General features: G+C 42.4%; 1 protein-coding gene across 1 annotated transcript; it reads left to right on the plus strand.

Moving 5' to 3' along the window:
• The first annotated feature begins 6,315 nt into the window (after positions 1-6,315).
• On the plus strand, positions 6,316-9,721 carry LOC118318964 (homeobox protein MSX-2-like). The gene is made up of 2 exons (XM_035648980.2): positions 6,316-8,112; positions 8,701-9,721. The coding sequence occupies exons 1-2, from the start codon at positions 7,818-7,820 to the stop codon at positions 9,147-9,149; spliced, it is 744 nt and encodes a 247-aa protein (XP_035504873.2). The 5' UTR covers positions 6,316-7,817; the 3' UTR covers positions 9,150-9,721.
• Positions 9,722-15,356: the final 5,635 nt, after the last annotated feature.

The following is a 15,356-nucleotide window of genomic DNA, read 5'->3' on the forward strand; positions in this document are numbered from 1 at the left end:
AGGTAACAAATGTCTGTTACATTAATGATTCCTTTTGTATTTCAAATGGTGGCCTGTGTTGTGCGTCTATGAACAGAATAATATTTCCCTAAGATTAAGAATTTAAGTACAGATTTAAAAGCTACTGTTGCCAAACCAATTCAAGAGCTTTAAAGTAAAGAATATGATTTGTATTTATTAATATAATGTTATCATAACACAATAAATTAAAATAGTATTGTCGTCAATGTTCCATTGTTGATTGCCTTTTTTATTAACAAATAGTGGTAAATAACATTAAATAATGACACTGACCTCAAGTTGTTCATCGAAGGTCTCAGAGAGGACTCTGCCGCCAGAGGTTTCAGGTTTCCTCCGGTTATCAGGATTTATATTAGTAAGTCAACTTGAGAGCTGCATATGGCTGTGATTATTTCAACTGTGAAATAATTGTTGTTAAACCATGGACAATTTACTTTGAATTGTTTCTGCAGTTTCTTCATGTTTTGATTGATGAGCCTCATTGCCTCTGTGTTAAGAGGCCAGTTGTTTTACCCTTTTCTACCCTGAACACAACATGGCAACCTCATCAGATTTCTCACTAAAGTTCATACAAGTGTTGCCTCTGGAAGAACAGTATGTGCTACGATATAGAGCACTGGATGTTACTAGATTGTGCACCACCCATATTTATTACAGCTGCAAGTATTTTATTACATAATCAAATTATGTTTCTACATTTGAGTTATTGTAGTGCAATCCTGGCGTACCTGCTGTGACAGATGTGTTCAACTTTCTCATGACCCTCACCATCCACAACACGGGCTACGTGTCATCAAACTAAAGCTTGTCTTTTAAAAAGTTTGACAAGTAATACAAAGACTAATTTGCTTTTTAAAGGTTCCTGCAGCAACAACCTTAATAGCTGGTTTGAACAAGGTTGTTTAAAATGAGATATGGGCCATTATCAGTTCCCATTATGTAATTCAACTACAAGCCTCTTGGATGTACTGGGTAATGTAATTATATCGGATGCCACACTCAGCTTGTGTGAACACCGGAAATTAATGATGCTTTAACTCTGCATCAGAAACAAATCATTTACGCTCGCAGGCTGATTTACTCTGCGCCAAATGGATCTGGTTGTTTAGAACAAGTAAACAGCCAATTTGTTTATTCAAGTGTTTTTACAGTGTCAAGGATACATTACTGTTGTCGTGGTGATTAGCAGTTGAACAGGTCTTTTAATCAGAGCTGCGGTCTGCAAGGAGACTGGCCGACTGTGGCTGCTGCACCTCCAAACTGCTGATCTTGTTGACCGGCGGTTTGCTGCATTGTTTACACAGACAGAGGGGAAACCCCGGGATGTTGTGCAAATAGAAAAAACCTGGCTTTGTTGATGTGAACCAGTTCAGAAAATGGTGATGTCAACAGAAAAACATTAACTACAGATGTGTTGGAAAGATAAATTTAAGACACTGAGCTGTGAAATGTTATTTGAAGCAAATATGTGATGCTTTTACGCAATGTCACCTATGCGGTTGCAACTCTGAAAATGCAAAGCCTCTGTGTGGACTCTTAAGCAGCTTTCTCACATTCTCTTTGCATGTTCGGTTAATTCAAAGGTTGACACCCTAGATAGCAGTGTGGTTGTGCTTGTACTACTTTCACATGATTCGCGACCGTACCACATCCTGAGTGATACAGCTCAGCGCGAGAAACAGGACTTGTGATGTCAGCAGATTTTAGAGCTGATGTTGCACTCTAGTTGGACAAAAACGATTTTAAAAAGAAGGCCAACCAAAATATTAGATTAGATTTAGATTAGATTCAACTCAGATTCAATGCAGTTGACATCCAACCAGAAGTGCAAAAGAAGCATTAAATACCAAAGTGCAGGGTTACAGTGACAGATAAGTAGTATGGAGATTTTTTGTACAGAGAATATAAATAGACATTCTATATAAATAATATACATGTAATATATATGTATATATTGCACAGGGCATATAGAGGGTTATATACAGAGTAAAAATAGACATTCTATATAGAGTCTCTTTCGTTGACCTTCAGTTCACAGTCACATTGTCTTCAGTACAAAACAGAATATCTAGAAGCACCACCTGTATTTAATGGCATCTTATTGTTTTTCCTTCCAATCTTTCATAGCTGCACTCAAGAAACACAGAACAAACTATAAACAGCCTATACTTGATTTTACCTTTCTTTGATTATACATGCACTTACCCTTTATTTTGGTTCATTTGGAAGCAGTGCAACAAGCTGTTAAACTTATAAAGTTGCTATGGAATATTCAAAGGTCCCATATTTTTTATTTAGTTGCATTTTTTTTGATGGGTTATATATATACATATAACTTTATTTTAAAAAAATGAAACGTTTCTCATAAAATAATCCATTTCAACAGTTATCTCTTCAGAATGGCCCAGACTTTTTTTATTTAACTACGTCTCATACTAAACGTGTGGGTCTGTTGTATGAAGATGATGACGAGAATATGCAGTTGCTAGATACATGGGTCCTTAAAAAGTCTAAAATCCAATAAACTATTATTGTGCAAGAAAATACTCAATTTAGGCACTTAGGGTGCAACGGCATCAGAATCACATGGGAAGTCAGAAAACGTAAAGCTGCCGAAAACAAGCCACCAGCAGACGGCTGTCATCACCCAATAATGCTCAGTTTTCACATCACCAAAGTCCCTGTGCCCTGGTGAGACCCAATCTGTACTAACAACGCTAACTCCTGCAACTCCGGTAAGTGACCTCCAGACACTGTTTAGATCTACACCAACATCCAAAGTGAAGATGATCTGGAAATTAACGTCACTAAACATCGTCCATATAACAGCAAAGAAAGAAAAGTTATCTGAAATCAGACACATTGAGGAGGAGGATTTGGACAAGACAGAAGAGCGCAGAATAATAGTTTCTTGTGTACATGCTCAAACACACATTCCTCATTAATATTATATATTTCTAAATTCTATTGTCTTTGTTCATGCTCCCGGGGATGTTAGCATGCTGACATCAGACGAGCTCAAAAGTTCCATTGTGCCACTGTAGAGTCTCAGCGCCGCTTACATGACTGTAGACTATAGTCCCACAATCTATAAATCTGTCTGTGCAATAAAGTTCTCTGGTTATGCATCAACATGATTCATGTTGTGTAGCAATACATACTTTTACCTTTACAACCTATATTTTAATCCGCTGGTGGCCACAAGTTGTAAATCATGAAGATGGCAATATTATTTGTACTTACCATTGGTAACTTGTACTGGTAATCATAGTTATTAGTGGATTGATATTTCATATATTTCAGAGCTGTGACTGGTTTGTGAAATCCTTGTTTTACCTGTAGATCAACTGGCTGCAGTGCCGTCGCTCTGCCTGGAGGGGCCACCACAGGCATCACTCCCACTGCCCGCAGATTGTGATGGTGATTAATATTTCACAATTGTGGATGTGGTCTGAAAATGCACAAATGGGACTTTTTACGAAACCACAGCTCATTTTCACGAAGAACTGTAATGGTAACGTTTGCAAGATCATATTACTGAGTGGTTTGTTTCTCACCGCAAATGTACATGTAGGTCAAAGTGAAAAAGTTTAACTTGCCACAAGACTTTCTACCAGATAAATACTGTCTCGCATGCACATTAGCATAATCGTGATTTGTTGTGGTGACATGGGAGATTTGAACGCTGTGCTTTCATCAGCCAGCGGCTCAGTCTAATTTGTTTTTGCTTTTTTATTATCATGAAGTCACTGGCTACAAACAACAGTGTGTGGAAACACAGTGAAGCTGCTGAAAGATCCATCAACTGACCATGAAGTCATGAATGCTTTGACTCAAGGGCATGAAGTAGCAATAACAAGAAACCCCATCTGATTCCCTCGAGTATCCCAGAACATAATTACCGTCTCAGATTGTCCTCCCAACTTGCAATCCGTAATGTTTTTTTCTGCATTCGTAACAACTTGCGTTTAATAACCATAATGTGCTGAATTACTTAAAAACCAAAAGATATTTTATTATTAGGGTAATTGTGCATATCTTTATTACCTCAGTTTCATTTTAATAGTAAAGCCGAGTAGCTCCTTTGACATTTTCACGTCAAAGTCGTCAAAAATTATATTCATAAAAGCACAGCATTGATTAAACCTGAAGTCAAATCAGGTGTCTCCTGAGGCTGATTAGATCACGGCTGTTCTTCTGTGCTTTTGTCCGTTATGTTGGAAAAGCAAAATATAGAGGTACAGTCGTTCACGTTAATACAGTGCGTAGAGCAGGACTGCAGTTTAAGAAAGTACACTTAAACCATGGCGCTTCAGTAAATAAACAGTTCAGGGAGTGGTGGGTGTCAGCCTCACAACACACGACTCATTTGAAGGCACCAAGGCCAAAATGCACCCCAAACAGACTGCCCTCCTTAGATTTGGGTAAAACATCTTAAGAGCTCATTTTGTAATCCATCCGACCCTATACTTACAACAACATTAAACATTAGTTGTAGTCGTCCTAGGTTGTGCCTCCCTTTTTTTTTAAGTGCGTCGTTTATTTTGACTGTCTCCAAATGAAGTTTTGATTCTCTCTTGATTGGCCTGTGATGGCTACAGTGACAAAGTGTGTGTGTGGTTGTGTGTGTTCGTGTTGAACATGATGCTGCTCGTCCAGGAGACCCTCCGCGGCTAAAGTAGAGGCAACCTTTTTTTTAATGGTCTGTAATTGCTTCATGACCACGCAAGTCCTTGTGTAAGACACCGTGATGAGACTTGATATTCAGTGCACGATAGTGATTTTTAATTTCTACTCCCTTTTGAAGAGTGTGGATAGAATCATTCAAAACAGCTTGACTTTGAGGATTACAACCATTTTTAAGCACGTGTGAATGTGTGTGTGTAGCGTTGTACTCCGCACTGTAGCCAGTTGAACTAATGCAGATGAAGCAAGACGGAAGAGGGAGCAGTGCTAATTGGTGTTTGGGGGCGATCAGTGTGAGCTGAGGACGTTCGCTCTGTGTTCCACTGCTGCTCTGCCCCATACAGAGACACTGACTTTGTAACCTTTGCCTGGATGGTCAGTTTGCTGCAGCTCGGTCTGTAACGTTCCCTCTGTGTCTTCCTCCCACAGTGGGAGACAGGCCGAGTGGGAATGCTCACGGCCCTGAGACTGTTGGACAGCGGGGAGCTAATTGGTCCTGGTTATGCAGGAAAAGACCGATTTCACTAGTGGCAGATAATACGTCCGGGGTCCCTTTGCACTGCTTGATAATTCTCAGTAAACATTTTCCTGAGGAGTTTATGGTGTCAATCTCTGGTTTCTCAAGTCTTCTTCAATACAGCATGGTGTTCATTTTGTAAATGATGGTCCCATTTAGAGCCAAAGTGAGGAAAAAGCACGGTTTGCATTGAGGTCGGGATACTGTGTGATTGACAGCTAGTACCATCCAATGAGTGCAGGTTGCAGGTGTAGGTGGACATGCAGTGGACGAGCTCTGTCAGCCCCCCCCCCCCCCCCCCTCCAAATATGGTTACCTTTCCTTTAAAAAAAAAAAGGTGGTGCTTTGTGAACAGCAGTTTAAAAAGCAATGGGTGATGTCACGCTGGGTTGCCACTTGTTTTATGGATGACACTAATAAGAATGTAATGATAATCGTAATAATTATACTTTAATAATGATGATACTCTGCGTGGTCTAGTTTGAATTATCTTCATTCATGACAGCAAAGCTATACTTTTCACAACATTTTAGTTTTTAGTATTTTACCATATCCCGTCACAGAGTGGTAAAATGCAATGACAGCCTGTGATCTCCTTAGGAGTAAGATGTCAATTTTTGTGTATTATGACCAACGTATGCATAATTAGAAATAATATATGCAACATGATATTAAATCCCATTTGATAAAACTTGTACATGCTCACACTACACCTGCAACAGTTAATCGATTAGTAATCGACTATTAACTTAATCGCCAACTATTTTGACAATCGATTAATCGTTTCAAGTAGTTTCACTCTGGTTTCAGCTTCGTAAATGTGAATATTTTTCTGGTCTATTTGCTCCTCTATGACAGTAAACAAAAAATCTTTGGTGTGTGGACAAAACAAAACATCATCTTATTTTTGGGAAACCCGATCAACATTTTTTTGGACATTTTCTGGACCAAACAACTAAACGGATTAATTGAGAAAATAATCGTTACTTGCAGCCCTAGCTCACACGCCCATGTGCCTGTGCATCCTATAAACCTATACCTGTAGGGAGCACAGTGAAATGGCCCCTTCGTTTATTTGCACGTGTTTGCACAAAGGTGAGCTTGTGTGTGGTGCGAGCACCTCGGTTCATGAGTAGAGACTAATGATGTCGAGGCGCTGGGGAGGCGAGCCTGTGATGCCACTGTAATCCTGCTGATTACAGACGGTGCACGGTCTCTGTGAGGACTGATCACAGAGTTCTGGACAGTCACTTCACAGGTGGCCTTTGTGTGTGTGGGCATCTGTACTGTAGGTACAGTATATATATGAAGCAAACGGGAGAGGGTACTGTAGAAGCCGACTGGGATCAGACTATAGGACATGGCATGCAATGAGTCTTTTAATTTTGCATCAGCAGCGGGGCATGTCTCTCCTTGCCTGGAGTCTCACCAGGTGACTTAAAAGCCTCCGCTGTTCATCTTTTGATGTCAGCTTGAACGTCCCTGCACTGCTCTTTGTCTGGTGTGCAGGACACTGCGTTACCGACAGGGATGACTCCCATCAGTGCGTGGTTCGAGGCGGTGTTAAGGGAGGGCAAAGCTGCTTTTTCCACTTCTCATGATGTCTTCTAATACTCTGGAGCCCTACAGGTACGAGCTTCAAACAGGCACGAGACGCCTCTGTCTCCGTCGACAGAGCAGAGACTGGGACTAATCGCAGCGGGCGCCACGCACCTCAGGAAGGTAGCAATTTTCCGTCATTACCGTTAAATCCTGCTTAAAAGAACCGGATTCCACAGGCCTAATTACAAGGTGTTAATAATAACAATGTAATGACAGTCATTTTAAGGCCTGCCCAAAACCATAATCTATCTCCCAACTGACTCTCTCATTTAAGTGTGCTGCACAGTGATGTCTGAATTTTTTTTTAAAGCACCATAATGCTCATTGATTACCATTGTGATCACTCCCACAATTGGTGTGTCGGGGCCTGCGAGTTGGGGCCGGAGTCAGGAGCCCTGTCAGCTTTTGTTAAGTGGAAATACAGCTGTCTTCAGATGTCGCACTGATGCCTTTCATCCGCTGACACAGCCAGGCCAATCCAGCAGCCTAATTGCAGGATGGGAAAGAGTTTAGCAGATCAGGGATTGATTTGCATTCATTTGTAGCCCCCCCCCCCACAATACCACCCATGAGTCTCATCCAAAATTCCTATATGGATCAAGCCAGGACCTCAGAGGTATTGTGTCAAACATTTGGTTTGCATTAAGCAGAGTGGATACAATCTGTTGTTGGCAGTAATTATATGGCAATACCTTGTGAGCCATCCTCTCCCTGTGAAGCCTAATCACTGCTAAACGGAGCCGAGCTGACCTGTTTTCTGGCCGGGGGGTGTGGCACCGAGGCAACCCCGTCCGAAGCTTCCCCAAAAATTCGCGGTCCAATCACAAGAGTCCGCCCCCAACCCCCTGGATCAGGACGCACCGTCGACTGTGGGTCCCGTGTGCCTCCCGGAGTTTTCCTCCAGCTCCAACTTTTGTCAACTTTCTGACAAGATACATCCGAAGTGCTCTCCGTCAGGACGCCGCATGTTTGCACTCCGTGCCGGAGAGTGATGTCTTCCCCTGGAGAGGAGGGCTTCGCGCCGGACGGCGGGGCGCGACCCCCGTGGCCGAAGAGGCGCGCGGCGCACGTGCCCCGCCTGCCCTTCAGCGTGGAGGCGCTCATGTCGGACCGGAGGCCGCCGGATGCGACGGGCCGAGACGAGGGACCGGCCTCTTCCAGTGGACATCGAGCGATCGGACCGGACGATGTTACCCTGCACATGCATTCTGTCAAAACCGAACCCTCGGAGCCAGGGCGCAGTGCGTCCTGGATACCCGGCCCGAATAAGATGTCCACATCACCCCGTGAGTTTCTCCTCGATTTTTTATTATGTTTTATCAGAACCTTAAAAAAAACCCTGGGAAAACATATGGCTGGCTCTTTTTTCATAGTTGATGGATTTAAGGATTAGTGTATAAGTCAAATATATATGTATTATAGGTTCAGTCAAATTTTCAATCAAGTAAAAAACAATAATATTTAAGAAAAAGATGAATAGCCTAATTCAAACCTTTTTTTAAGCGTTTTTTTCTGTTTGTGGCTGCACAACTATATATTTAAACAAATATATTTAATGAATGCAGATTTATATGTTTAATATATTTCAACAGGAATTAAATAATGATTTAGTCTTTCCACTAACTGTCCAGGACCCCAAAATAATAATTCAACTTTGATATAAGTTGGAAAACAGCTGCAAACAAGATTTTGAGAAGCCGCAGACATGAAACTACACTCGGTTAACTAATCGATAGATCAGATTTGTTTTCAGTTCTGCTTTCTCTCAGTCAACGAATATCTGAATAATCAACACATCGTTTCAGCCCTAACTCATTTATTTTGATATCAAGCGAGTTGAACTGTACAGCCTCACCGTCTCTCGTGTCCCACAGGGCAGCTCAGTCCAGCAGTGTGCTCCCTGAGGAAGCACAAAACCAACCGCAAGCCCCGCACGCCCTTCACCACCACGCAGCTCCTGGCCCTGGAGAGACAGTTTCGCCAGAAGCAGTACCTGTCCATCGCCGAGCGGGCCGAGTTCTCCTCCTCCCTGTCGCTGTCCGAGACCCAGGTCAAAATCTGGTTCCAGAACCGACGGGCCAAGGCCAAGAGGCTTCAGGAGGCCGAGGTGGAGAAACTCAAAATAGCAGCTGGCGTCGCACCCAAGACCATGCTGCACCCGGGCTTCTCGTCCCTAACCTTCCCCCTCAGCGTTAACCTGCGGGCCGGTTCGGCAGCACTCCACGGACTGGGCTGCTCGTACAGCTGCGGCCCCGTCCTCCCCGCTGCACACTTGGCCATGTACACCTCACAGGTCGGATACAGACTGTTCCACCTCTCCTGAGGGCGTTCAGCGGCGTACAAACAAAGTGTTGTGGATCTTGTTGGGAGTAAAAAAAGAACGAAAGAGTTTATTAATGCGTGCACCTTCTGAGAGACTTGTCTGAACTGGAGCTGAAGCTTCATGATCGAGGAGAAGGTAAATAAATGTCGTTGAGGAGGGACGAGGTCACGAGGACACAGCACCAGACTGTTTCTCTTTGACGCTAGTGGTGATTCAGCAGGGGACATTTGTAATGAAGGGAAAATTCATCAGGCCGTATGTATCCCGTGTCCTGAATACCAGTTTGCATATATTGTAGTTTTGACTTGTCTTTTCTTCTCTTTTTGTATTTCCTGGATGATTATTATTCACCCTATTAGCCTCGAACATGCAGAGATATTTGATGCTCCTTGGAGAAAAACCGACAATGACCATTCTGGCCAGTGGAAGTGCATGTTTGTATGGAAGCCAAATTATTCCCAATCGACATTAGTTTATGGTAGCCCTTGGATTGATAGATGTCATGTTTCTACATCTTTTTAAAGTTGATATTCTGTGTTTTATTATTAAATTGAAGCTTTTAGTTCACCCTCCTTTTTGTTCTCTGGGTTTGTTTGTGGCAATACAGCACTACACCGTGCAAAGTGGTTGATCTCAGATAACATGAGCCGTTCTCGAATGCATCCGTCACATAATACACAACCTTAAATGGGTGTTTCAGCTCAGTCTGTCGACTCTTCCGCCTCTGACATCCAGCTGCCTCATCTCGTGTACTGCTCATCTCACCAAGAGCCGCTTCATGACGGTGCTCACCCTGATCTAATGGCTGTGTTTTTTTTCCTCCAGTTCTCAGGGTTGTTAGATATGATGTTCCCAGGAAACGTCTTTACCAAACTTTTGTGACGAACTGACACATCTGAGACGTCTTGTCTCTGCAGGACATTAGGTCGGGGGTGTAGTTGCTTTTCCTATTCTCACCCTACTGTGAACTCGACCAGATAGGAGTTTTGTTGACAGTTAATGTTATGGACCCTTTGCAAATGCAGCTACGGTCAACATAAACTGTCATTTCCCATAAGCAGGCCCACTTCACACAAGACACTTTGACTTGTATATTATTGTTACAGACAACACTAACTGTGACCCTTTTCTCTTCAAGTGTTCCAGACGGCGAGCCCCGACAGAGTAACGTAAACTTTTTGATTTCTCTTTTTCGTTGTCTTAGTTACACGTCAGAACATGCTCTGTGGGAAAAGTCCAATACTTCATGCTGGGTTTATAAATGGTTTAGTTCCTTCTTGGAATATCAGTTGCTCTGTTCCTGCTGCTCTCATTTGGTTTTATTGCCTGAGAGAGGATGAAAAAACATCCTTTTTTTGGTTGAGTTTTCACATCAAGCTGATTACTACTACAACAGTAAATCATTTGGGCTTAACGACAGCGCAGCAATCTTAAAGGCTTAACATGAATTTGCTCTGCGATAGTGCTCTGAAGCTGAATCCAAACAAATTGTCCCAAGGCGACTTAATAACACAATGAAACGTTGTTTGCTTCCAGGGAAATGTCTTTTTGAAACTTGACGTTTAGCTTCTTTCTAGCTGTGCATGACAGACCAGAACATGTCAGTCGAACTGAACTATCGCCCACTAATCTGCTTTAGAGCTTTACACAGGCGATTGTAAAGATGGTATAATACTGTATGCACTTCACATACACTAAGGAGAGAGTTGGGCTCCACTGTGGGCCATGTGGGCGGACGTTTAACAGGGTGGCCCGAGCTATCCTGCCAAATTTCCTCTTAAAAAAGTCAAATTATGTTCTCTGCAAATAGCACATTTCACAATGTCTTAATTGCACATTGCCATTTGATGACACAGAGGTAGAGATTCATTCATGTGCTGCGAGCTGTATTTTTATATTGTATACTGTCAGTGAACTCTGTAACGTAGCATTATACCAGGCTGTCCCTTTGCAGTCAGTGGTTTGATTGTCCTCGTATCTGAATTGTGACTCTAAAACACTGTGAAATTATGTGTGTAGACTCTGTGATCGGGGCGTAACATGGTCTCTCTCTCTCTCTCTCTCTCTCTCCGTCTCTCACTTCCTTTCCCCCGTGCCTCCGTCTGTAAACTTAGGAAAAGTTTGTCGCCATTAGCACATATTTCACAGTCCATTTGCTCCCCTCCATTTTGAAATTAAACCCAGCATTAAGCTGATAGTGAGGTCTTTAAAAGCTCTGATTGCCCAATAGCCCCAGTCTCCGGTTTCAGATGTTTTCATTGTGAAACCTCAGTGGAAGAAATGATCACGGAGGAAAGTGGAGCAGCTGACCTGTGACAAACAAAAAGATGATTGGTCTTACAATGATTTAATATGCACTCATAAAACATCTCAATGAATCACAATACAAAAAAAAGAAAGAAACAAATCTGACAAATAATTACATTATTTTTATGGAAATGTACTTTGAGAAGTTAAAGAACTTAAATACCGACCGATCTAATGTGAGTTTCTCAGGCAGTGTAGTCTAGGAGGTTTCTAATCATGCAAGCTGTATGTCCTCCCTTATGAGCAAGGGAGCAAGGGGTCCAAAAGAGATCACAAAGGACAGGTTCACACACTCACATACCCATGTGTACTTTGATTTGATTTGAATTTCATTCATCACGAGCCATCAACAAAAACAAAATATCAGATAAAAATACAAAGACAGAACACAAACAGATAAATCACTGGGGGTGTTTGAGAAGGAGCAGGGAGAAGCATAGTGCTTATATGGTCCTGCCCCAACTTTACAATATGATATTATGCACAAAACAAATATATATATATATGCTGAATGTATATATGCAGGTCATACAATAGCATACTGTAGAACAATACACTAACTACATTGCAAAATATTATATTTAGGTTTCCTCCATTCAGTATTGGTCAAATATTATTTTCTTGTATCTATTTTTGAACTGTATAATATTATGGCTTTGTTTGATTTCATTGTTAAGTCCATTCCACAAGGTCACCCCACAAACTGAAATACACAAGGTTCTTGGTCGCCCGGTCCTTGTTCTGGGTCAAAATGCTTTGTAAAGTTCTGTGAAAGATAATATGAGGCATCAGTATTCTGAATTTGACAAAGCCACTCAAAAATTTAGATTTTTTTTCACTCAAATTACTGTAACGTTGTCTGAACTGTAGAATTCATGTTTTGCAGAGAAAGAAGATTCTTATTAGAGCAATATTTGCAACAACCGATTCCTTCATTAATATACACTTAGACATAGTGTAAAGAATGTGAACATATCTTTGAACTGTCTGCTTTCTGTATATATTTTCACGATTATGTTGTAAATGGACTGTATTTATATAAAGTTTTTGTAGCGTTATACACAGCACATACAGAATTGCTATTTACCATGCTTTTTTCCATCGCATTCTTACACATTCACACTATGAACTTTATTGCTACAATTCAGAGTCTATCTAAGTTAGAAATCCCACATTTTCGAAATCACTGAATAGACCTACAATTATTCATATCAGTATCAGTGTTGTTCTGAAGGACGTGCAGTTCTGTCACAAATCCACAAGGTGTAGCAGCTTGACAACTGTTGCTCTCCACTGATTTCAAAGGGGCCATCCACTCCTCACTACCACTCTCATATTAATAGACTTATTCTTGTCTTTTCAAGAGACGTATAAACCCATTTTTAGGTAACAGCATATCATCTTGGATAGGGATTTACATGTTATCTAACTTGCAATTTACCGTCTCTCAGATAATGTCTGTTTAATTCCTCATGAGTGCCCTGGTGAATAAAAGATGAAACTGTTATGCGTTGTCCCATTGTGCCGCCGGTAAATGGCATGAGTTTGGGGATCGGGGAGTTCTAGAGTTCAGCGTTGCAGGGACAGAAGCATTTAGGTCCTTACACATGCATCACTGCAAGGCAGTGTTTGCATCACATCTGCTCAGATTGAGAATGAGATTGAATCTGACTCGGCTCCTCTCCCTTCTATTGAGATGAATGCAGATAATCAGAGTATTCATAATAAGCAGCCGTTTAATTACTTGAATCAAACGGCCATTGCATTAAACATGACTGCACATGATCCATGAATCCGTTCAATAGTGGATGAATGCGTTTGAAGCTAAACAAAGCGGGCCAGGGCCGTTGTGTTGAAAGAAAAACAAGAGCCAGTTTGGGATCTCTCAGTGCCACTCTCCTCCCCTGTCCCAGCCTGTTAGGTGAAATTGCTAGTCGGCGGGAACATTGCACCACGTCACCACCGCACGCAGGACCAAGGTTGAGACACGGCACACGCTTCCTCGAACAGCAGCAGAAACACACACACATTTGAGGATCGCTTCTCACAAGGGTGGCGGTAATGGGAGACATGACAAACAATAGAGGGGTGGGGTTTTGGCGTGAGTGAGAGATGATTTTTTTCCCCCTTTCTTTTCCACTCCACACACCTCGAAGGTCAGAGGAGTGAAGCATTGACATTTGTGTCGGTGCTGTGTTGTTCCACGTGCTTTCATCCTGGCTTCAAAGCTGTGGAGCAGGTGTGATGCCCTGAACAATACCGACTCTATCCTCCAACGCCGAGGTGGATTTTCCGAGTTAATCTCACATTCTTTCCGCCCCCTTGTGTTGCACGAAGGATAGGACGCTATTAACAATCATAAAGCAGCCATAAACATGCGGTCAACGTCCAGCACTTTGCTGTAAGTGCAATTTGTGTGCTGATTGTAATGGTCGGAAGAGCGGCCTGCGCAAACTGTGGCGCCAGGCTGAGCTGTTGTAAACAAGTTGACAGATTCCAAGTTGACAGAGAACTTGATCTTAACTAACACACACACACACACACACACACACACACACACTCGGAGGCAGTCCTCATCCTCCATTCTCAGAGTAATGCCACCTCTAGCAGTTTCTGTCCTTTGTTTAGGTCTTTCAGCTGGTTTTCAAGAGACATTTCCTTCAATCACACAACATGACCTATTTAGACATAAAGACACACCTAAAAGCTTTTGGCTTTTAGGTTATAAGACGGAAAGCCTCCTCTGGGGTTATGTCTGTCTTTTTTTTTTGTAAATCTGGGGCACTGATGGCGACAAGGGGAAGAAGGCATCTCGGAATTGAGAACAACAACTTTTGCAAAGAAATATATTTCTAGTGTTTCAGGCCACGAAACACACATGTTCTCTTTCACATCTCTCTCACACTGTTTTTCAGGCTCTTTTCTCCAACCCTCAACCACTGTGCTTGTCTGTCTTTCTTTCCTTTTTTAATTTCCAAGGGTGTTATTGTAGGAAAACTGTTCCCACCCCCTACAGAGCCCTGGCTCAGTGCTGCGCAGACTGACGTGTGTCTGCCCCCGTGGAGCACCACTGCTCTTTCGAAAGGGAGAAGAACGCGTCTGTGCTCAACATTGCCGTTGACCTCTGAGACTAAAGAACAGCACGGAGTTACACATTTAGTTACTGTTTGTAGTACTGTACACTGAGTACACGCTGCCCTCACTTTGCTCCAGTTTCAGAAGCCTGCAGAGAACCAAAGGAAGAATTTTAAGATTGGACCTTTTTTTCTCCTGTGGTGACTCTTCCAAGAAGGAGGCACCAATGTCATCTCAATTAGTGTCTCCACAGTGACATCCATACACTGCCCTGTGGGAGGTTGACACCCCCTGTCCGAGCCTCTTCAGAGCATTTCCATCTGTAGCCTTCACCATTGTCTGCGTCTCCCCACAGAGCTGTGTGTCCGCGCGGACTCCCGAGGTCCCATGAGTCATCAATCTACCCCATGGCCTCCATTGTACCGAAGGAGCCCGAGCCCTCCAACACTCTCTGGTAACTCAAGAGCACACTCGCTGGCATGAGATACACACCAGATACTCAGGAAATACAAAGACTGATGCACACCGACACACGCAATCAAGATTGTATATGTCAGATGTTCTGAATGCTGAAATCTGAGTTATGTTTCCATTTTTGGTGCTGGATACTTCATCGTCCATGTTATTTTTAAGTTCATCTGTGGAGATGTTTATCTTTCTTTTAAAATAACTAAAGTTGGGCTGCTGGCTTTGTCTTTGTCAGAAACTTGCAGAAGTCATTTTGACCCCCAGTAAAACATGAAACTGGACTGTGAGTGGTTTTCTGCTTAATTTAATTTTCCACTCTCATGAAACGTGCACACCTTTACCGGATTCAACAAAGTT

The sequence above is a fragment of the Scophthalmus maximus genome, chromosome 9 (genome assembly GCF_022379125.1).
Source record: "Scophthalmus maximus strain ysfricsl-2021 chromosome 9, ASM2237912v1, whole genome shotgun sequence".
In the NCBI taxonomy this organism is placed as follows: Eukaryota; Metazoa; Chordata; class Actinopteri; order Pleuronectiformes; family Scophthalmidae; genus Scophthalmus; species Scophthalmus maximus.

Bases quoted from the DNA above. Each gene is read 5' to 3' on its own strand.
- LOC118318964 (XM_035648980.2), top strand. From the start codon at position 7,818: ATGTCTTCCCCTGGAGAGGAGGGCTTCGCGCCGGACGGCGGGGCGCGA. The intron at 8,113-8,700 runs GTGAGTTTCTCC...CGTGTCCCACAG, and splicing joins TAAGATGTCCACATCACCCC to GGCAGCTCAGTCCAGCAGTG.